Source organism: Elephantulus edwardii, unplaced genomic scaffold (assembly GCF_000299155.1).
Source record: "Elephantulus edwardii isolate Elephantulus edwardi_28Jun2011 unplaced genomic scaffold, EleEdw1.0 scaffold00087, whole genome shotgun sequence".
Lineage (NCBI taxonomy): Eukaryota > Metazoa > Chordata > Mammalia > Macroscelidea > Macroscelididae > Elephantulus > Elephantulus edwardii.
This window is the reverse complement of record NW_006399837.1, coordinates 10,586,564-10,611,203: the sequence shown is the minus strand read 5'-3', so window position 1 is coordinate 10,611,203 and position 24,640 is coordinate 10,586,564. Positions and strand designations below refer to the sequence as shown.

Below are 24,640 nucleotides of genomic sequence, written 5' to 3'. Positions count from 1 at the left end.
TCTTGCAGAGAAACCGGCTCCACGTTCACCCTGCACGGACAATGCAGTCTTCCAGAGACCCTGCTCTACAAAGCCCACTCCTGCACACCTAGTGCCTGCCCAGCAGAGGGCGTCCTACCTGCCCCCCCTGCAGAGCCACTGAGTCAAGGGCCCAGGTCTTCAGTTCAGTACAAAAAGACGGGGGAGAAAGGGGCCGCTATGCTTTCTTACCGCCACACACCCTGTTTTGACCTCTTCCTGTCCTTTGTGGAATTCTTTCATGTCTGCTTGGAAAAAGAGGTGGTTTTTTTCTTTAGTCCATCATTTTAACTTTATTCTTGGGAGGCTCACTCACAGAGACTGGATACCCCCCCCACACCCATAAATACATAAGTGTTTATTTATTTTAAAGGAGCACTGGTGGCATACAGTGCTTAAGTGTTGGGTTGCCAGCCAGAAGGCTGGCAGTTTGAATCCACTAGTAATGCCCTGGGAGAAAGACGACGGAGTCAGTTTCCATAAAGATTTAGAGTGTCAGGGCCCAGCCAGGCGCTAGAGGGCTGCCAGGAGTCCAATGTGCCTGAACAGTCGGGTTTTTTGTTTTTATATATATAAAAAATTAAACTATATATAGAAATAGATATACAATAAATATGTGTGTATGTAAATATATAGGTAATATAACTGCATCATTAGAATATTTTTTAAAAAGCTTTCCATGAGGAAAAGTCTGTTACCAAACTGAAGCTAAACCTAAGGTATATGAAGAATAATCTTCCCTTTAGTAGGTTTTTTTACAGAATGGGGAGATTTAGGGAGAAACAAGAACAGAAACAGTAAATCTATGTGTATCTAAGAAACTTCCCTCAATTGCCTTTCCCAAGCCTGCTCACTGCAGGTGTGTGAGGAAGAGGCCGCACCTTACCCAGGCACCTCACGAGGCCGCCGTTTGGAGAAGGGCCCGCGGGACCCAGCAGGCTTATTATGCCTCATAAAATCTAGCCCACTGGCAACTAAGCACTATGATGGAAAGAGGATAGACACTCAGAAGGGCTTCGATCTGGGCCACTTTATGAATATCACAAGTGAGAAAACAGGTGCAACCAATGCCCACCACCAGCAGGAGGAAGGTTCGAAAGGAAAACAAGAGGGTCTATGCCCCCAAGTCACAGCCGCAGCATTGGCTCCTGAGACAGGACGACTCGGGCTCACACCTGAAGCCCAGAATTCACATCTCACACAAGCAGAATTAGCTCCCAGCAAAACGTGATGAAATAAATGTTTTCGATACACAAACATTGCTTTGGTTGACGGTTTATTAAATACACTACATTTGTACCTTAGTCTGCAAATTTTAAATCAATCACACAAGGGCTTAGTAAAAACGTATTTTATAGAAAATCATCTGCAAAACTAAAATGAGAAGAATGAAGGCTTTGCACACGTACTGGAGGAACTGCTGAAATGTTAGGATTCTGTCCTTTAGTCCGTACGGCAGCTTGATGAGAATGCACACAGGTGGCCGGAGCTACCAAGTCTGGCACTTAAGGACCGGACTGTGTGGAGGGGGAAGCGCCAAGCCGTGGGTGCACAACGTCCAGAAGCAAAACCCATTCGATCTAACACTGCTCGAGAAACAGGACAGAGTACTGTTTTTCTTTTAGAGACCCTTTTCTAAATGTTTTCTTTACGCACGCCTTATCTCATCGGTACAATGAGCTGTGTACTCTGATGAGGCAAAGAAATTCTCTCAAAACCAAACTGGAATCTATTTACAAAACATGCAGCGGGAAATGGGAAGCAGGTGCTGCTGTCTGCACAGTCACTGGTGACGAAGGAAGGAACGAACAAAGGAAGGAACGCGGCGAGTGACAGAATCTTCCTTCCCTCTGGCAGACCCGGGCTGCCGCCCTCCTCTCCAGGAGAAATACACCTTCGGGGAATGGACTATAAAACGGCATACAATGCAGAGACGGAAACAAAGACGTTTGCAAATTCTTTATATTTCTAGCTGTGCAGACAAATATTTTTCAGAGCTTAGGTTGCCTCTAGCGGCGAAACCAGAGCCAGCTGTTAAGGAGCCAGAACGCTACAGTAATTGAATACATGACCATTTCTCTTTTAGCACGTTCTTTGTTCTCTTCTTCCAGAAGCTGTAGACGTCTATTTAGCTTGATTATCTATGGGAGGTAGGGGAGAACAGAAAAACAAAAAGATGTTTTCATTTATGGAGCAGATCCTTAGGAAGTAAGACAACAACTGGTAAAAAAAAAAAAAATAAAAATTTTAACACATCCAAACATTTCACATAGAGAAAAATGAAACAAAACTAAAGCAGGTTCCCCAGGTTAGCTTAAATTCAATACCTTTCCCCACTTCCCTTCCCCAACTTTCTGACTTAGAAAGGTTCCTTCCTTCCTTCCTTGATTAGATGGGGAGGTGAGGAAGACTTCCACCTACTGCCACTCTGGTAGACAAACCGTGTAGGTAAGCTCATCACCGCAGAAAAAGAGACCACTCCTGCTCCTTCCACACCCTCGTCAGTGTGCTGTCACTCAGCCTTGGCTGCTCTCTTTAATGTGGCACCGCCACGTCTGAGTCACTGAGAAGGGCCCTGCAGTAACCTATTGTTGTGGGCTCTGAGATGCACCACCTACACCCTTCAAGACTAGAAGGCTATCTAGTGAGTATCCAGCAGATGGTGCACAGTACTGTCCCTGGTTGCTGGGTGTCAGTAGGAAATGTCCTTGGTTATCCAACTTCCTTCCTAATCCAACCTTGGGGCAGTGCGCGCGCACACACACAGGCCGACCACACGGGAAACGTCATCCCAGCGGGGGCTAACTGTGGTCCCCCTATCTTCAGAGCTCCTCCCGGGCTGGCTGCAGGTCTGTGGAGAGGACCCTGCAGTCTGACTTCTTCCTCTTCCCACCTCTGCTTCCCTTCCTTCCTCTGTGTGCGTGTGCTCATCTGGAAATCACTCGTCACTAAACCTTCTACAGTCACACGTTCAAGAGAGAATCTGCTTTCCAGGGAATCCAATGTGCAGCATGAGGTAAAGCTAGAACCCAAAACTCCACTGTCACTGTCAGAACGGATTCTGACTCCTGGGGACCGTCCATCAGGCTCCTGAGATTCTGTGAATCTTTACAGGAAGATACTATCCATTTGTGTGTGTGTGTGTGTGTGTGTGTGTGTGTGTGTGTGTGTGTGTCTGTCTCCCCCGGTCCCCCGGCCAGAGCGCCTGGTGGATTCAGACCCCCGACCTTTCGGTTAACAGCCCAACACAGAACATCATACTGCCACGAGGGCTCCTTTAACGTGCTAAGAATGTCTAAAAGATGACTCCACTAGGGAAAAAGGAGGTGAATTATTGCTAAATAGTATTACAGTGACATGAGGCTTTGCTATCCACAGGGCGGTAATGATGAAAGTGGGGACTACTGCTCTAAACAGGATATGAACATAATTTAGGATCTGATCGCATCTGGTACTTTGAATACCTGTCGTCTTAAAGAAGCTGCATCTACAACAGTCATGTCATCTGCAGTTGCTTCAATTGATGTATCTATATTTGAAATGCCATACCTAGCAGAAAAGAAATAAAACTCGATTTAATATTAAGCTGGAAGGAAGAGGAAATGCCAAGTCACTTAACATGGTAAGCAATGCTCAAAGATCAAAAACCTGGCATTTTAACTGCAATTACTAGTCACCGCAAGTGGCCAGGATGGATTCTTGTGACAATTACACACATTACTAAAAAAGGAAGGGTCTTGAAACTTTAAAAATGAAAATAAACTCTGAGTAAAGACATTATATTAGGAGAGACTTTTCAACTCAGAGAGACTTGTAATGCTAACACTCATTCTGGCTCAAAAGCCTGTTGGGAGCTGCCCATCCAGGATACACCACCACTCAACTGTGGCCTGAATTCAGGTGCCCATCCTTTGATAAGCTGCAGACTTTCTAGGAGGGTCTGTGAAATCAAAGCAGCAACTCTTCAAACAAAACAAACAGGCTGTCATCTCTCCCCCTTTCTCCACTGGTTCTGATGGCGCACGCTTGGCCAACTGTGGTCCTCCCACAGGACAACAGACCCACCTCCTGACCGCCTGGAGATGCAGACCCAGCTCAGGAAGGAGGCAGAGGCTGCACGTGAATAACAACACCTGAGAGCACGAAGACCAGCCCAGAGCAAGCGTGTGAGGGGGCGCTCTGTTCAAGTGCAGGCACCCCGCACTTCCTCTAAAGGGGAACAGATCCCTTAGTGAGTGACAACAAGCTTGAGAGAATCAGTTTACACAAAGGCCACTCTTCCCATTGGGGTACATTTCTTCTACCTTTTTTTTTAACAAAGTAGCTTTTTTGAGCTTTACTGAGGTACAATTTGTGTGTCACGGAATTAATTTTAAAGGTGCATCTATTTTATACTTAATGTAAATCTTTTAGCATAAGGGCTTAGTGACTTTTTGGAATGAACAACATGTAAGTATATGGAATGTAAAGGTTACCCTGCAGGACTCTGCAGAGAGCTGGCCCATAGGAACACATACTGGAATCGTCCAAGGATGTCCGTTCAGGCACATCAAAGACAAGGTTAATCAGAAAATGTGCTTTTGTTTCTGAAGCTGCTGAAAAGAACTCGGACACTTACGCTGCCTGGTAACCAACTGAAGTGTGGGAACAGAAGGTGTCCCCAGCATGCAGTCCACGCTCAGCCAGTGTCACCCTCTTACACTGGTCACGGTCAGTAAGTGATGAGGACTGACTCTAGAACTGGCTTTTGGGGCCTGATTGACTTGCTTTCTTGTTAACTGCCCTCTCTCGTGAACATTTCTAAAAGCTGGGACAACATCGGAGCTGTAAATGTCAACAATTTACAACTTCATCAAAGGATCATTCAATGATTAGTGAGGAAGAAGAGAGTCTTTCTCAACACTCAAGTCAAATAAAATGATTCTGTTTCCTGGAGGTCACATGTGGTATGAGGAATTGGGGGGAAAAAAAAAAATCAAGCGATGCCTCGAAGGTGAGGAGAGGCTGCACTGTGACGCACTGTCAGTCGGAGCTGACTCATAGCTGACTCTCCAGCAGGTTTTCAGAGGGAGTCAATCACATGTGAGGAGACTGCCCATCTTTCTCTTGCAGAGCAGCTGATGGATTAGAACCATAAACCTTTGGGTTGGTAGTGCAATTCTTTGCCACTGCGCCACTAGAGCTGATCATGGTGAATGAAATACGACAGTTCTAAATGAACTACAGTTTTAGAGATCTATACAGAGAATCTACATTTAAAACAAAATCTAAGGCCACAGCAAAAGACTGCCAATTTAATTAGACTTAAAATGAGAAAAAAAATAATTGTCTTTTAAACTAAAATCTGTTATTTATAAAAAATAAAAGCCGTGTAGAAACTATACAAAGGATCACAAAATTAGAGGACCTAATACAGTAAAAGAAAACAAGTGAGCACAAAGGCCAGATGATGCCAGGGCGCAGCCTCCCCGCTTCCAAGTGAGCCCAGCGCTAGTGACAAACTCATGTTCCCCTCTCCTGCTTGAAATCAAGTGTCTTCTTCCAAGCACAGACATTAAGGATCATTTACAAGCCACTGCTATAAAAAACCACACTTCTGCCAGAATTAACAGTGGCACTTGCAAACTTACACTAATGGCATCTGTGAATTTCAGTCCATTTTGGGTTGTGTGTGCGCATATTTCCCCAAAGATGGGAACACTAACTGGGGACTCTGGTCTACATGTCTGCACATGCCATCCTGCCCGTCCCTGTGCCAGCAGACTGGGAGGAGTTAAACACTCAGGATGAGCATGTCAAAGTGTGAAAGGGCAAAAACAAGACAGAAACGCTTCAATCTCAGAGAATTTAAACTCTTAAAATCAAAGCGCCTTTACAATGCCCGACTTCCTGAACTTGGGGTCGCTGAGGCTGAGCCCCAGCTCTGAGTGCTGGGGGACACTTGATGACACATCTCCCTCCACACTGCGACTCACAGCCAGAAAGGAAATGCTGCAGAACCCCCCCACCGAGCAATTCAAACGATGCGCGGGACACAAGATGGAGGGTCTTTCCCAATTTTAAGCATTATTTCCTAAATGCTCTTCAAATTACATTTAATAAGACGTCTCAAAGGCCACACGCTCTACCATAACTCTTGGTCGTTTTCCTCATGGTATGTGGCCAAGCGGTACAAAGGATAAGACTTGTTTTTCTCACAGAGAAGCAGGGATTAAGCAAAGCTACCACGTTCAGGCTAGAAGGTGAAGGTGCGGTTACAACATGCATCATACTGCAACACACGAGGCCGGGTGACTACTCACCCTGTAAGTGACCGAGTCACAACATTTACCTGACGTTGTCATGATGAGGGTTAGAAGTGGCGGCGGCAGACCCACCACGCAACACAGGTCTAAGGCAGGTTTTGCGGAGAAGGCACAAGACAGAATCAGGAAACAGAGAGGTAATAAAATAAAAGCAAAAACAAGACAAATCAATGTCAAATAGGATTATATTGTATGTTTCAATACAATATAATATCTCTCAAGTACTCTAAAACAAATTGTCTGCTAGCGCCTTCATCTTCTGACTTTCATAAATTTAACAACATTACAATGGATTAAAGATACAAAGGGAATCTGTATTTTTATCAGGAAACAGCACCAACACAGAAAATAATTTTACTCTGGTGCTTCAATTTTATTTTACAAAATTCAAGACAAAGGACAAGGCTCTTAAAAGAAAAAAACTTAGTTCTCTCTTCTAACTGAAGAAAAAAACAACTAACAACTTTAGATGTCAAAGTGGTTGGCAGCACCTGCATGCTCCTGGTTGCTCATCTGAAGTCAAACAGCTCCATCCAGAAACCATCAAGCTCACCCACCCACCCTCCCATCCTCCCTCCCTCCCAGCTCCATCGTCCTGATCAGGCCTGAGGCCATAATGTGCACATCCAAAGCCTCCACTCCCAAAGCGAAGCGGCCAGTGTTAGCTGTGCAATGCGACTCCCAGGAACAAGCTCTGCAGGTGCAAACCCGCGAGGGAATGTGGTCTGGAGTCAACCAGGAGAGCATACGGGGCGGTGGGACAAGAGGACCAAGTGCACAGGGAGACTCTGTGGGGTTCTCACACCGTCTTGGCACAAGCTTGGCTTCTAGAAGACAATTCCTTCTACCGACATAAGCTCACCTCTCCAAGAAATTCTATTTCCTTAAATCACTAAACTAAAGCTGGTTGTTTCTCCAAGAAGTGACCAGCAATACTTAGTAAACTGAGAAAATGAATGATTAGAGGCAGAGGGTCCATCAAAGGGCACCGGGAATCATCACATCGACTTTGAGTGCCTCATTCTTTAAAGAATGGATTAATTTTTGCCTGAATTTAAATACCAAGACAATTAATAAATACAGGAAATGATTAGTACCAAATGTACTACATCCACCCCCCCAATTGGCAAAGCTATAGAATTTTGCAGGGTTTAGGGCTATTGTACATAGGGTCGCTATGAGTCACAAGTGACCTGATGGCACATAACAACAACATAGAATTTTTACCACCAATCACTATTTTCTGACAAGTTAATTCATTAAAGGACATTTAAAATTTAGCTTCTACATATGCTAAAGGCATTGCTGGTCTTTGAAGAGATTTCTGGAGCCGAGAGGACAAAGGATTCTGAGACTTTTTGGGAGACAGGAGTCTTTCAGTTTGTGTTGGTTCTACAACAGTGAACCATTGCATATGCTTGAGTCAGTTTTTCAATCCGCCCCATCCTCCTAACTTACTCACTCTACACTATCAGGAAACTGCACTGAACAGTAATCGGCAAGAATACTAGTGTGAGAATGGTTAACTAAATAAAACCACCACATTAAGTACCGTAAAGCAGTAATACATTTTTTTACGTATATGTTCAAATGGATCTGCCCCATTCTACTGGTTCCACCACAGAGATTTCCCTTTTATAATGCACAGCTAGAAAAGAATACAGTTACCTTTCACAACGTATTTCATTTTGTCTTCTCACACTGGCAATTGGCACACATAATATGAAAGCAAATTAGACAGGCATTTGGTAAAGTTTGAAAGTTCAATCAAGTACCACTCTCTATCAAGTATGATGTAATACATATTTAGATCTGTCTCTAGTTTGGTAACTAGCATGCTCAATGCATCTTCTGCACTTAGAACAACAAAAGGAAAGAAAGGGCCAAGCTCTGAGTTCCTCCATGAACTTGTTACAAAGACACTTAGGGGTCATAAAATAGAGTCTGACTTTCACACGTATTTTTGTTTGCAATAAAAATGTAAGTTACCAACAGTAAAGAAACAGTTTTGGGGACAAGGAATTGCATATTGCTTTAAAAAAGACAAATTATTAGTGACACTGTATTAACTTGGCAATTACATTTGTCTTGCAAATTTTATCTATATAGTAATACCTGCAATATATAGAACTTTTTCACATACTGGTTTCTTATTCTGCTCACTCAAAACGAGTATAATATATAAAGCAAAGAAACCTTATAAAAACTACAGAAAAATAACTCCTCTCTGAAAACTTCTGCATGCTAGGTGTGACTAATGAGTTGATATTTTAAAATATTCTTATACAGAAACTGAATTTTCATTTAAAATCTTAGAATCTGGCATTGAGAATGAAATACACCTCTCTTAACAGGTGTTGGATAGAGACATGGGCAATTCCTAGTCAGCTCAGGTCAGATCTCGGTCATGTTTAAATTCTGCTGCCTCTGAGCAGAGAACACATCTGATACTTATCCCAGGGACTTCAGCCAATTGTCAATCTTGCAAATGCACAGTGCTGAGATGGGTGTCAATTTTTCTACTCTATACCTAGAAGCTTGAGATACTCAGTTTGGTTTGGATTATCTAAATACTCAGAGGACAGGAAAATAAAAATGCAGTTTATAAAATTGTTCACAATGGTCCTTAAAATATAAAAAGCTGTCATGCCCAACAATCCTGAATCTGTTTACTGTACAGTAACAAAGCAGAACAAAGCTTTCCATCTTTTTCTTCCTGCCAAATAGTTCTTGCTTGATTTAAACATACCTAATGGGATGGCATAAGACCAAGGATAAGATCTTGTTGTATTAGCACAACAGTCAAAAGCAATAAAAATAGAAAGGAAAAATAAAATGAAGCACAGAGCAAAGAATATAAAAGCAGTTAAACTCTACAAGTAGTATTATTTTATAGTCATGCAAACAGAGTATTATCCAAATTTCACATTCCTACTTCTTGTATCTGAAAAGTTCTCGCAGTAGAAATAAAAACCGACTTGGCACTTAGCAATGTAGATTAATTTTGTTAAACATAGATCACCAGAGATTTAAATTATACATTTTTTTTAAAACTACTTTTTTTTAAAAATTTTTTAATTTTATTTTATTATTTTTGTGTGCGTGTACCGTCAAATCAGTTCTGGCTAGTACAGAAAAATTACCCTTTAAGATGGTATCTGGGGCAATAGGGAGTGTGTGGGAGTCAGTGTGACTGGGACAGGCTAGGGTCTCTATGAATCGCAGGCGACTTGATGGCAGGTAACAGCAACAACCACTACCTTTTAATAATGAAAGCATCCAATAAGACTGACCCTTCTAATAAGAACCTAACCCTTCCGAGCTCAACTCAGGATGCATCCACAAGAGCAACACAGTATCGATATAAATCACCTCCATGAATTTTTTAAATCTCACTGAAGTGGTCAGAAAAGCACAACTCTTCCCAGAAAAAAGAATTTTTTTAAAGGGGTCAGTTCATTAAAAACAATTTCTTAAAAAAAGAAAAACCACTTAGAGTAGTCTTATCTGTAGTCTTGTCATTAAGATGTTAAAGCTGGTGCCTAGTGAAGAAGAAATGTTTCAAAGAAGGGGAAAGAAAACAGCTTTGTTTAGTAGTATTTCTTAATATAATAACTTAATGCATCAAATGATATTTAGCATCATTTGAGGAGTTTTCTATACCTCATTAAATAAAGTATCTGAGGCAGCTCTGCAGGAGTGGAAGTGTGTGTGTGTAAGAGTTTAACAAATGAGGAAAATAAGACCCCAAAAGATTATGTAGTCTAGCGCATTCATGCAGCTCTCTTAAACCTTTCCCTACTGAGAGATACTTCTAAGTACAGTCTCACTCCCCCTTGTCACAGCTTTCCCATTTAGACCTTGCTGGCACCGCTTGGGGGCTCGGGACTGGCAGCAGCCGGTGCTCTGCGCACACGGGGTCATGGCGTGTGTGACCCACCAGGGCTTGTGCGAGGAGAGAGAACACCCACCGTGTCAATGTTCCTTCTGAACAGCCATGGTCCCCTCGCGGCTTTAGACCCAGAACAAAGGCTGCTGCGAGGGCCAGCTTGCTTTTATGGGCTGGTTTTGAAGATTCAGCAATTAACGGTGGGATAAAATAATAATGAAAATTCAAGCACTGGCTCACACAGTCAATAAAAATGTTCGGAGTTAAATGAAGCAGACTGTACCTTTCCCTTATTATGGCAAAAAAAGCAGCCACATTTTATCTTTCTTAACTGTCTTTTAAGATTATTTATGTTTATAAAAAAAGATGAACTTGACAGCACACTTCCTTCCTCATTGACACACATAAAACAGTGTGTAATACTGGACTCTTGGGATAACCATATACCAATGAAGGAGTTTTTCTTCTGCTTTTCGAAGAGAGGAGAGAACTGGGGCAAAGAGAGGGACAGGGAGAAAAGTGCCACAATGAATGAATGGAAATCCAAAATCTCTGTAAATGTTCTTTAAAATAAATAAAATTTAATTAAACAAAAGAAAACAAACGCCAAAACAGTATGTAATAACGAGGCAGGAAAAAGTACCTGAAAAGTTACATAAAATCAAACTGGCACTGCTAGTGCTTTTACTTGGAGATGTTAAAGACCGAGTTAAGTCACAATGCTGAAAACTATTAGGACTATCAACAAGGTGAGGACGTGGGCTGCCAACACAGGCCTAGGGGGCTCTAGCTAACAGGCAATAAAAATGTCCTGGTAGCTACACTGATGTTCCCCTTCCCAGACTGCTTCCTACATGAGTCCAACCATATTACTGAGAGAGATGATTAAATCAAAAGAAGTAGCAAAAACCATGATGCTAAAGTCGAGTGTTCCACTCAGTCCAACACTATCTCCCAACACAACACAGAGTGGACTCAAACACTCAGGTCAACCAAGCTGGACCAAAACCCACTCCACTCCTGCATGGACTTTGTAAGCAAACACTCTGACTACAGGGAAATGTGAATTTTGGACAATAATTTTAACAAGGAAAGAAAGCAAAGCAAGCAGTCTCAAGCCACGGCGTCTCAGGAGGAGGCTAGAAGGTGTGAACATAAAAAGGAAGACACCAAACCCACGACAAAACAGGCCAAAAAAAAAAAAAGCAACAACAAAGCGGCAAGAGTCACCAACGGCCAGTCACCTGCGGTTTTCATCCAGCACATCCAAGATCTGCTGGTAAGCCCTACGAGTGGAAGACTGGATAAGTGACAAAATGCCACGTGCAGAGGAGAGATTAGCTCCATCTTCGGGTAACACATGGGGAGGGCAGACCCGGGCCTGGGGCGGCGACGGTGTCACACTGTTTACACAGCGCAGCAATGAAGAGAAAGAGACTCAGGTCAGATTGTCATCAAACTTCAGCTAAGGACTTTCCATGTACATTTTAAGACGGATTTCTGGTTTTCTTACCTTTGTCTCGCACCCTTTGATCCCTTCCCCCAAAGTCCCACAACAATTACTTCCTCCCCCAGGAAAAGAGGTCACAGCAAAGTCATTAATAAGCATTTACAAGTCTTTTCAAAACCAGCTACCACATATGAGCATCCAACAAAGTGCATCTGCAACAACGTGAGAGCGGAAGAGAACCATGGTGCTGAGCTGGTGAGCGTCCTCGTTTGGAGGAGGAACATTTCCCATTTAGTGCACACATTCCAATTCATTCCACCACAGACAAACATAAATGCACATCCATTTACAGGCACTCGAGAGACAGAGGATTCTGGTACACAGACATCAGGTCAAGTTCAAACACACGAATCCAAACATGAGTCCATGAAAATGCCACTTCAAACACTTCACAACTAAACACAAGAAAGCAAGCCGAACTCATGATGAATAAAGTGCACTGATCAAAAGATTAATTTCCCAGAAAATTTTGATTGTGTAACTATAATAAAATCTTTTCTCTAATTAAATGAGTGAAATAAAACATCTCTCAATTCTGTTTAGTGAAAAGAGGCAACTCAAGCTAGCTATTAATCCTTTCTGGGTTTTTTTGGTGACAATTAATCAAAATCTGTTGGTGTTGATTCTGACTCAAAGCAACCTTCCAGGACTGGGGAGAACTGTCCCAGTGGTTTCTGAGGCTGTAATCGTCTCTTTCTTCACTGGAGTAGCTGATGGGTTCAAACCGCTGACTGCTTGGTTGGCAGGTGAGCACCTCGTCACTGAGTTACCATGACTCCTGTGGTGACAGGATGTCATCATTTTTTTCTGTGTGAGCAGAGCCACGTCGTCTCTGGCTCCCTGTCACTGTTCCCTAAGAAAGGATCAGCTGCAAAGGCAGTTCTAACCTCAACTCTAAGATAAGGTCACCATCCCCACAGAGCTGGTTCCACGTTACACATGACCTGCTGTGTGAGGTCTGCTGACAGGTGGACTTGGCATCCGGGCTGCTCCACCTGGAGGTTTTGGTACAGGAAGAGGAGGACCACGCCTCTGGAATGAGGTCTGGCCACTCTCTCTCAAAGTCAGGGCAAAGCCTAAATCCTTGTCGCTGGGTCCAAGAGAACAAAGGCAGAGAAAATGGCTGAAAAGAGAGAAGGTTTATGATTTTGTGCAATATTTTAGAATTTGACATGTGTTTTGTTACCTATAAAAAAGTTGGGACTTTTTTTTAAAGGATCATTATTGTATCTAATACTATTCTCAGAGTCTTAAGAGAATTATAAAAAGCAAACTTCTTCACAACTCCCTAACTTTCAATGTCTTGAGGGCTCAAGGAGAGAAGGCAAGCATATATGGCAGATAGGAAAATCATTTTTTCCAAAGACTAAATATGCCAAATTTTGGCACTTGGTAAATTAATCTGTCAAAGCCGATTCATTAGAGGAATTAGGCTAAACTCTGTCAAGGCAGTCATGACATTTTCAGATACTGGCTCATGGAGGGTTACAGTCAACATCTGTCCAGAGACTAGGAGTCGTCTGGAATACCTAAGTAAGCCAGTTTATCAAGCAGCCCTAGGCAGCTGCCAAGTGCATCCTGGCCATCCTCGGGCCATCTGAGGCACAGCCTCTAGACCAGCCTGCACTCAGAATTCCCTTCAGGCAACACCCGAGGCTCCTGTTCCTTGTGGGCAGAAGTCAGAAAAGCATCAACAGGTTCGCATCACTGTAAACACACAACCCATCTGGGCAGTACTTGGTGCAAGTAACTAAAGCAAGTTCTGGAAGACTAATCAGTACAATACTCGACAGGATGAAAGTCGTCGTTTTTGTACTTGGGGGTTTAAACTGAAGACACTGCTTATCATTCTGGATATCAACTAGCTGCATACTAATATGCTAAAATCGGGGTCAATATTTAGAATGACAATTTCAGAGGAACAGTGACAGTGAATCAAATCTAAGCACGTAAGGGGAAAAAAAAAAGAGAGGGTCTTCTGTCCATTCAAAGTTAAAAGTTATCTCCCTAAAAGAAAAAAACTTTCCCAGTAAGAAGAATTAAGAAGTTGCTTACTTTAATTCTAAAAATATAAGCATTTCCTGTCCATTCACAGCAAATTAGAACATAGTCTAGCATAAACTAGCCATACTAACTCAAATTTCTTAAGATGAAATTTCCAGGAGGTTGGACTCTAGACTAAAAGGTCACTTCGAAGTTTCTTGAATCATGTGCAGTTTGAATGCAACAAATAAACACCAAAACGTCCATAACCCTTAACCGTAACTAAGTTTTAAAAAATTATGTAGAAAGATAAAACAGGAAATTAATCTTAATCTATAATAGTACAGATGCTTATTTCCTCAAAGTCTCATATAAAGTAACTTGGATTTCTGCCTGTTTCAAGGATTACAAAAAAATATAAATTTCCTTTCATTTACTGGACAATGCTTCAGGTAAGCAAAAACAGAATAGGAAGCATTTGTTTAAACTGATGTGTATTTCGGACGAGGCAGATCAAGGTCCCTGATTACTAGTAAGTATTTTAGCTACTGAGTAAGCTCAATAATCAGGTCCTAAAATGATCAATATAATACTGACTGGAAACAGTAAAGAATTTGTTGGATTTTTAAAATAAATATTTAATTCTAAGATAAAGATCAAACTCGTTGGAAGTTTTTATACAAATAAACAAACTTAGGAAGAAAAAAAAAAAGGATGACTCGCAATTTCGCGGCCAGGTGGACACTGGCTTGCGCCTGGCATCGCCTGCACGGGGAGCCAGAGTTTTCAGCACTGAACTGCTCACCCGCTCAACCTTGGTTTAGTGACTTGCGGTTTCATGGGTTTGTGCTGGCAAGTGAACTATTATGAAAAATATGAAGTAAGCATACTGCACAAGAGAGGCCTTCTTCTGAAGATTAAACAACTGTTAGATATTAGTAATTTAATAAAAAATGTACTTTGATAAGTTGGTCCTTAGTAAGGTTATAAAACGGTAAAATCTCAGTTCTACCTTTCTCTCTTATAAAAGACCAGAAAGAAAGAACTGATAACCACCATGCTAGTTTATTAGTAATCACTCTACATAATGCTTGCTTGTACATTATGTAGACATACAAAACTTAAGACATTAAATAAATGCCAAGTGTAAACACCACCAGCCAATTCCAGAATTAAACTGAAATTAAAAATTACTGGGCATCAGTATGTCCGTTAGTAGAAGGTCATTCCAGTCAAGGAGCTCTCCTTCCCAGGGGTTTTCAGAGGCACACGCTTTCTCAAACTGTGACACCAATCTCTTTGGCAAGGACCTGGCCTCTCCCTTCACACAATGGTAAAGTGAGAATGGGGAAAAACCTTTAAAAAAATCCAACTGTGACTGAAACACACATTTTTTATAATTTCACTTGGAATTCTAAATAAGGGGAAAACCGTAATTTGGTCCCACTCTCTCGGGCAACTTAAGTAGTTCTCAGCAGCACAGGAGACCCAGAGTAAGCCAAGAACCCCTCCCTGGCTGTCAGTGTGGATTCTCATGTTGCCGTATCAGCTGCTGAATTCTAGTGCCTGCCACCCCGGCTCCCCTCCTGGGAGGGCCAGTCACTCCCACATACACAGAAAGAGTGGGACCACGGAACTCTAAACATTCTTCAGAGCTTAATCTTAATTTATGATTAAAAACATTTACATGATAAACCACAATTAAGATTACACTCTCCTTCTGGGTCAAAATAAAACTTAAAAGGAAAGTATGCTGATCGCCCCCCCTCTATAAAATCATTTTGTGTGTGTGTGTGTGTGTGTGGTTTGTCTTTTTTTTTTAAAGTTAAAAAAACCTGGCCAAACCTGGTTAACTTGAATCAATGAAATAGCATGTCAAGCCAAGGCAACAAAAGAAAAGGGAAAAGAATTCTTGGCTCTAATGTTCATGTTTCCACTCATACACACCAAATAAAACATAATTTTCCTAGATGGCCTAATTTATTCTTTTTCTTAACAAAGTTTATACTGACAGTTTGAGAAATCCTGAAACAGAGGTACCTTTAGGCAAATGGTAAGGAAATTAGGGGATTATATGCCAATTACCTCATGAAATATATTAGTATAATAAGTTTGGAAAAATTAAAACAATTCCTACATGTGAAAAACAGATCAGATGAAATCTTACGTGTACTCCGGTGCAGAAATCGGTGCCTGGAACCTGGACATTTTATTTCCTGGGGCAGAATCTGATCTGTGCCACCTTAAATAATAATTACGCTTTTACACATTCAACTTTATTATCACAAAGAAAAAACTAGATATGACTCTATGGCTCAGAGTTCATTTTTGTGCTGACAGCTAACAGTAATTAACCCTGCTGCCTCTTGAAAGTAATTAAGAACAGGGCGACAGTTCCAAGACCTCGATGTCCACCCATTCTTAAAGCCAAGGAAGGAAATAAAAGTGCAAATGTTCATGACAAATGCTCATCCACTTCAACTGACTAGACTAAGGCAGCAAGAGTTTAATAATCACTCTATTACAGTACAATATAGCGAGCTCTGCGCCATTACTGTATTTTTTTCTTGCTGCAACAGTATCCCTGACTCTAGAATATGCTCACGGTAAACACAATTCCCAAGGTTAATGAAATTAAACTTGTCAATACTAAACGCAACAAAGAAATCAAATTATGAATTATAAAATGAACAATGGTATGGCAAAAAAAGGTAAAATAAAAAATATAATTAATGTATGTATGACAATGAAAATATGTACAGTTAAACGTTCATGGTATTTAACTATTAAAAAAATTGATACAAGTCCACAATTTAACATGAGATTTTCAATCTCATTAAACATCCTTAAGACATTAAAAAAAAATCAAGGCTTATGTAGCAAGCACTACTCGCCCGTTAAGAGGCACTTAAATCCTTCTGTGTGCCCGAAATCACACCTGTCAGGGCTGTTCACCCACAAAACACCCGCTCCACTTCTCAGACATACAGAACGCATACAGTCAGACTTGTGAAGGCCAGCATCTGCGCCAGGTGAAACCTGTCAGAGAACTCGAGCAACTTTCACACTCAAAACCAATCAATAGAAAAGTGGTCAGGCTGTATCCTGTCAGAAGAGGGAAAATCCAGGCAGTCCCTCTTGAGTGTTGGCTCTCACAAGCTTCTCTGCACTTTGCAAGAGAAACCAGAAGGGATGCTATACTAAAACTGTTCTACTTTCCTCATTAATGTGGAACATCAAAGGAATAAAAGTCCTCAGCAGGAATTTTTACTAAAAAACTTGGCTGTCTTTATTATAAACAGAAAATCAATAAAGTTACCTTAGCCATAAGAAATAGCGCCTTTCCTGTATTTGTGTATTCGGAAATATTCCAGAAAAATGGTCTCCTAGGCCTGCCTGATACATCCCTGGATAACTACAGAGGAGCAAATACTGAATTAAAAAAAAACAAAAAACCCAACTCCCCCTTACTAATGGGGTGCATTTTCCAGCTAAGTGCCCCCTGAAAGGGAAATCCGTTTTAATTCGTTTTTCCCTGTAAGGTCCTTCAGAAAGGGGAGCAGTTCTCTTCCTCTCCGTAACTAACACAATTAACAGAAGATTGTAAATGGAAATCAGAAATTCACTGACTGACTGACTGACCCTACTGGAAAACTTGACCATAAAATAATTTTTTAAAACAAGATAAAAGTTATATGAAGCAAGAAATTTTTCCTGAAATATCAAAGACCTTACTACCCCGACAGAAACTCCTTCTGTATCTCTCTGCTTCATAGCCAGCTCCAAACTAGAACTTGACACCACATCATGCAAATGCTAGAGCTGTACTGTCATCTAGTTACGCTGCCTGGATACTTAAATGCTGTGCTTTTCACTCCAGCTGCAGGGTCGGAGCAGGATCATCTCCTGGTTCTTCTCCCATCACCAGAGAAGCTAAAATAACACTGGCCGTCTCAGATAGTCCATGATAAATAAACTCATGAGAACAAGCAGGAAAATGAATACAAGAAGAACCAGTTGTAAAAATCTATTTCAGTCTCTCATCATCTACTTAAAAAGGCCATTACAAGTGGCCCTGAGATGTAAAATTCTGACAAGTCTTCAAAGGGAGATTTTACTTGTAAAAATCCATTAATTTTAATAAAATAAAAAGTACCTGTTTGATCTAAAACCTCTTGTGGTGGATCAAGGAGTACAAACATAACCACACTAGAGGAAAAGGTTTAAACAAATAGTCCTTTAAATGAAAACGTTTTTCAAGAAAAAAGAACGCTATCTAATTAGTCAATGAATCAGGAGGCAGGCAAAGAGATAAAAAATTCTTCTGGGAAGGTAAAACAAAACAAAACAAACCAAGCCTACACACACACACACACACACACACACACACACACACTCTCTCTCTCTCTCTCTCCATAATTAATCTGCTATGCAATGTTGTTTACCATGGCTCATTAGAAATAGGCAGAAAGGGCTGGCTCCTTTTTTAGGACAAATAAGTTAACTTTAAAATAAAATGAAAGTATATACTGTTTCCTTATTTTTTTAAAAAATCTATAAGCTCTAGAGAAACATGTTTCAGAGCTACACATAACTTAGTACTTACCTTTATCAATCTGTCTACAGAGCATCTTATCAATCACGTTAAACATAGAGCAGACACAGAGAAGAGGTTAATGGTACTGAAACTCTTCACAGCTGACAAAACTGGGGTACAACAGATCTGAAACACTAGGGGAAGTTATTTAGGAAAAGGCAGATGCAGATAATGCCTAGAAAAAGCCTGGGAGGAGACCCAATGCTGAGTGGTTCTACTCACATAGAGTCATTCCTGACCAGCTGTCCATTCTGGCGAACAGCATTTTCACTCATAGAACGCTCTCTTTTTAGTCTGCCCACTGCCCGAATCTGTGGAGGTACAAAGAAAGGAAAAGGAATAGGAAATTCTTAGTAGGCTAGTAACTGCTTAGCATCAAAAGAACCTTAATCCAAAGCTACTCACAAAACATTTACAGAATACATAACCAAGAACAACAACTAGGATCTGCAGGTGTATTAAAACAGACCCTTGCTCTAAATATAGATTAACTAAGAATGTTTATTTTTTTTAAAAAAAAGTTTTTATACTGATTTTTTTTTAAATATCACCTTTACTTGGTACAATTACTGATGTTATAATCAATATTAAATATTTTTATTATTTATAAGCACAATGTAAAGGACTTTTTAAAAGCACATACATAGTAGAAATGAGATGTATTGGTATTGTTAGTTCTTGGCTTCAAAACAAATTCAGATTTGGCTGGATGGCTGGAAATGGACTAAAATGAGTCCCTACAGTTTAATAGCGTGGCACCCGAGAAACGGCCACAGGACTACCTCCCATTCTACTTGTACTTTTCAGAAAATGTACCTTTGACCTCGTTCCATTAACGGATGAAATTATGTCCTCTCCCTTGAGACGGAGTGGTCTAATGACTGCGGGACAAGTGATGCAACGAGGCTTCTGAGGCTAGGTCATAAAGACCACACAGCTTCTGCTTCTGTTACCGGGAGGAAGGCCTAGCAGTCACCTGGAGCACCAGGGAAGGGGTGCTGGCTGACACCCCCACTGCAGGCCCGGGAGGGCAGCCAGGATGCACAAAAGCCTGAGTGGGGCTTCACTTAACGCAGCCCCAGACAAACACTGCGGTGAAGCAAGCTCTCAGCACACTGGCCTCGCTGCAAACCCCTGGAACAGACACACAAGGAAAAGACCTCTTTCTGTGGTTTGACACCACTAAGCTTAGGGAGGTTTGTCACTTGGCAAGAGAACCAGAACAATGGTCATCACTACTTCTTCTGCTTGTTTAGAATATGCTTCCTGAATGAGGAAAAAAACGCACAGACCAGTGCTATACCACCTAGAAGAATTTTTGACAGGAAAAGAATTTGAACCTGGCCAAGGGCCGCAGATGAAAATCACCCACCTTCGGCTTGGTAGCATAACTTCCTTCCCACTAGGCCAACGTAGCTCTCTCTGTCGTTGTCATTGTTATTGTTGTTCGGTGCCATCGAGTCGTAGACGACTCATAGCGACTCTATGAATGAACGACCTGAGCACTGTTCGTACATAGGGTTTCCGGAGCCAACCCATTTCGAAAGTGGATGCCGCTCCTGCTTCCAGGCCACCAGAGCTCCTTTTTAAAAATCCTGAGTGTTAGGGAGCTTTTGGTGGCCTAGTGGTAAGAAACTGTGCTGCAATCCCAAAGGCGTGCAGTTTGGATCCACCAGATGCTCTGCTGGAGAAGGGGCGATCTCTTCCTGTGCCAGTCAGATCTGATATGACGGTACACAGTAAGAAAAAAAACAAAAAAAACAAAAAGTCCTGAGCGTGCAGGAGTCCTTCTCCCCTGTTTTTAAGATGTAGCTGGGTTGCTCACTATACTTCAGGTCATCTGTGGTCTTCCACTTCACACGCTGAGGCATGTCATCTCACTGCACAGGTCCATCCCACTCACCGATCAACCACCTGCCTGATTCCGTCCTGCTGCAACACAGGTCTACGCGGTCTGCTGGACAGCCAAGGCCTCTGTGTCATCCTCCGCCAGGTGAGCCGCTGCCCAGAGACCACTGCTGAGGAGGGCTAGAGGGATAATCTTTGAGCTCCAGCTGTACAATTTAACAAAACTGCCACAGAATTTGGCATTCTGTGAACATCTGATGATGGTTTCTGGATAAATGGTTAAGTGTTCTGAAAACACACAGTGCCTTTCTCCTCTTTCAAAATGAGATCGCACTGATCACGAAGGCCAACTGGTTTTATGCTGTTGCTTCACAGGTCCGCCCGTCTAGCTGTGAAGTGTTTTCTTTTTCATGTTGAGGGGTAATCCTACTGAAGGTCTTCAGAAATTGCTTCATGTTCTCTCCACGTTCAAAAGTACTGTCACCTCCATATGGTGATGAGTCTTCCACCAATGCTGAGGCCACATTCTTCCTCATCTAGTCCAACTTCTCAAATCATCTGCGCAGCATATTTACTGAGTATCATGAGAGAGTACTGCACTGACACCTTTCCCGACCTGAAATCCTGCAGTATCCCTTTGTTCTGTCTGGACACCTGAATCGCTTCTTGGTCTAAGTAGACCAGGATTCACATTAACACAAACACTGAAGCTCCATGTAAGACTCAAGTTGTCTAGAATTTCACCTTTCTAGGACTTAAAATCAACACCCATGGACTCAGCAGTCAAGGCAAACCTACCGTCAAGGCCTGTAAAAGTGCTAAAGAGCAAGGATGTCATTTTAAAGACTAAGACATGCCTGATCTATGCCATGATATTTTCAAGTGTTTCATATACATGCGGAAGTTGGACAATGAATAAAGAAGACTGAAGAACTGATGTCCCTCAAATGCGCTGGGAAAAAAATAGTGAATATACCAAGCAAGGATTGCCAGATGAAAAAACACCTCTGTCCTGGAGTAAGTGTAGTAACCAGAGTACTCCCTGGAAGAAAAGATGGCGAAACCATCTCCCATGCTGTGGGCATGTTATCTAGAGGGGCATGTCTCTGAAAAATGACAATAGGTTTGGAAAAATAAGAGGGTCAACAAAGAGAAGAAGGCTCTTCTCAATGAGCTGGATTGACACAGTGGCTGGAGCAACGGGGTGAGGGACAGCAGAGATCGTGACAGGGCAGCATCAAACAGGGGCTCATTCTGTCATGTTTAAGGGTTGCTATGCGCTGGAGCCAACTCAGTGGCATCTAACAACAACAGCAAAACATCATCTTGGCTTCAAGTTCAAAGTGCATCAAGCCTTAATGTTCCCACTCATCTTCTCTTTCTGTGCAGCCTGCATTTCAGCTGGCTCCAGGGAGAAGGCAGAGGAAGCAGGACCGGGTCACTGCTTCCTTCTCCTCATGCTCAGCTTCTCGAAGACACCAAGAGTCGCCAGGAGGCAGGTACATGCAGCTTCTCGCTAGGCAGAAGGGACAACCAATGCTCCTGTCCTGGAGTTAACTGTCCAATGTGGATAAGGATCTGTGGATGGGGTCAGTTAAGGACTGAAGGGCGACTGGTGCCAGCACGCTGCTGCCTTATCAGTTGGGTCTGGAGACAATTTTACTCCGTTCCTCACAAGCATCTTCTTGTTGTCTTTATCTTGGCTTAGGCTGATAGTTTTCAACCAGGTGGTTTTATCCTCCAGGTGACATTGGGTAATGTCTAAAGACACTTTTCTTTGTCTAAAAACTGTGGTAAGACCCAAGTAAAAAGTCACCACTGTTAAGTAATTTGGTTGAAGGGAAAGGCAATATACAATAAGGGGCTCATTAGACATTGCTGTTAACTAACTAATCAGTGACAATTAATGTTAGGTATCAAACAAATGCCTATGATAATTATACGAAGAGTCAGATGACCTGTAAACCTTGACTTGAACAATAATTAGTAAAATCACCACTGTACTAATTTGAACGTGTATGGCCTTAAACAAATTCATGATCTTTATAACTATCTATCTGTATTTCTAACAATCTAGTTCTAGAACACCTTCCTCACCCCCAAAGGAAATCTCGTGCCCATTAAGTAGTTATTGCTACGAGTCGAATCGGAACCGGCTCAGAGCTGCCCCTGCAGTCGGTCTGCAGAGATCTTAAATCACATCGGATGATGTGCCTGTCTTTCTCCTGCAGAGCAGCTGGTGGATTTGAACTGCTTGCCTTAGGGTTGGCAGCACATCTTACTTCTAGGTACCAGAGCCCCCTTGATCAAGTGGTCACTCTCAAGTCCCCTCTCCCCAGAGCTCCTGGCAACCAATTACCTGCTTTCTCTGTCTACAGACTGGTGTCATCTGGATATTTCTTATAAATAGGATAGCTTATGTCTAGATTCTATCCTTGAGTAAAATGTTTTCCAGCATCATCCATGCTGTCGAGTAGTGGTGCTTGATTCTTTTTCTATGGTTGAATAAGAGTCTATTCTAAAATCTGTTCTCAATCTGTCTGGGGAAAACTACCGCCAGAGTGCTCCTTAGAGGGAAGGATAGGAGACTTCACCTCACATCCTCTGCACCTGTTACCAGCAGGGGCCAGGCCCTGGCAAATGCCACCAGGTTCGGCAAAGTAGAGAACCACTGAGAAATGGGAAAGACTATCAATGAGATGGGAAGTCACAGGGACTGAACACTGAGCTTCAACACAGCAGAGATGTGAGGATGGCAGACGAGAAGAGTTTCACTCTGTTGTGCACAGGGACGCCACGAGCTGGGGCCAACCTGACGGCACCTCACACTGTCACACACGCGCACGGTTTCTGTATCCATCTATCAGGTGATGGATGTCTAGGCTCTTCCCAGTTTTGGGCAAGTGAAAACATTCTGACTAATTACTTGGGTGATGCTGTCATTTCCTTGACAAGCGGTCAAGAAAGCTGCCAAGTTCTCATAGAGAAAAAGCGTCAACATGCCTCTGGCAAGAGATTTACTACATCCTTCTGTAGAAGAGGAGAAGAAAAAGCATAAAAAGAAATGACTAGTTCAGAGTCTAAATTCTTATTTTATAGATGTAAAATGTCCAGGATGCTCCAAGATGACCACACTTTTCAGCCACACAGACCGTGGTTCATTGTGTAGGTTGTCCAATAGTGTTGTGCCAGAGCATGGGAGGAAAAGCCAGACTCACAGAAGGTTGTTCATTCAGAAGAAATCAGCCCTAATGCTCTGTACAACTTCCTGAATTTCTATTCGGTCACAGAAAGTCTTGCTGTTGTTATGTTCTGTCGAATTGCCGGTGACTCAATAGCAACCCTAAGTACAACAGCCCTAAACCCTGCTCTATTCAGTGCCAATCTTATTGTCTCCGACACACCTACCCCATTACCCCAGACACTGAATCAATCCATCTCGAGGGTCTTTCCTGCACAGTCCCTCCATGCTCCCAAGCATGATGTCTCTCTCCAAGGATGGGTCCCTCCTTGCAACATGTCCAAAGTATGTCAGACAATGCTTTGGAATCCTTGCCTCCAAGTGGCAGCCTGGTTTAACCCTCTCCAGGATGAACCTGTTTGTTCTCCTAGCAGTCCAAGGTACCTTCAATACTCTTCTCCAGTACTACAGCTCAAAGGCATTGATTTTCCTTCTATCATCCCTAGTCATTGTCCAGGTTTCTGATGCATAGCAAGTGATAGCAAAGACCATGGCCTGTATCAGGCTCACTTTAGTCTCCAGAATGACATCACTGCTCTTCAGTACTTTGGGGAAGTCTCTGACAGCAGACTTACAGAAAGAGTTGCTGTTGTTGTTATGTGCCGTCGAGTCTCTTGAGACTCATAGTGACCCTAGGTACAAGAGTTCTAAAACCTGCTCTAGCCTGTGACAACTATATTGTCTCTGACACACCTACCCACCATTGCCCCAGTCACTGAATCAATCCATCTCATCGAGGGTCTTCCTCTCCTGCACTGTCTTATACCTTTCAATCTATATGCAGAACAGATCATCCGGGAAGCTGGGCTGTATGAGGAAGAATGTGGCATTATGACTGGAAGAAGATTTATCAACAACCTGTGTTACACAGATGACACAACCCTGCTTGCTGAAACTGAGGAAGACCTGAAGCACTTGATGCAGAAGGTCAAGGACTGCAGCCTTCAATATGGATTGATGTTGAACATCATGAAAACAAAGATTCTCACCACTGGGCCAACTGGCAGCATCATTATGGATGATGAAGAGACTGGAATTGTTAACAGTTTTAGTTTGCTTGGTTCTACAGTCAACAGTCTTGGTACTAGCAGCCAGGAAATCGAGAGACAAACTACATTGGGAAAGAAGGCTGTCAGGAACCTCTCCAGAGGACTAAAGAGCAATGACGTCAGTCTGGAGACTAAGGTGCACCTGATCCAGGCCACAGTCTTCACAATTGCTTGTTATGTGTCAGAGAGCTGGACAGTGA

The 24,640-nt window shown here is 42.3% G+C and overlaps 1 protein-coding gene across 7 annotated transcripts in view; it reads right to left on the bottom strand.

Moving 5' to 3' along the window:
• Positions 1-2,027: 2,027 nt before the first annotated feature.
• Positions 2,028-24,640, bottom strand: part of MFF (mitochondrial fission factor) — a 29,018-nt gene continuing 6,405 nt past the window's right edge. Inside the window, exons 4-9 of one of the 7 annotated variants that reach the window (XM_006890289.1) lie at positions 18,525-18,613; positions 15,873-15,947; positions 11,457-11,615; positions 6,350-6,409; positions 3,483-3,567; positions 2,028-2,159 (exon numbers count right to left, since the gene is read on the bottom strand). In XM_006890289.1, the coding sequence (XP_006890351.1) occupies positions 2,028-2,159; positions 3,483-3,567; positions 6,350-6,409; positions 11,457-11,615; positions 15,873-15,947; positions 18,525-18,613 (600 nt within the window). The remainder of the gene's footprint in view (positions 2,160-3,482; positions 3,568-6,349; positions 6,410-11,456; positions 11,616-15,872; positions 15,948-18,524; positions 18,614-24,640) is intronic. The other 6 variants (XM_006890290.1, XM_006890291.1, XM_006890293.1 and 3 more) reach the window with 6 other exon arrangements.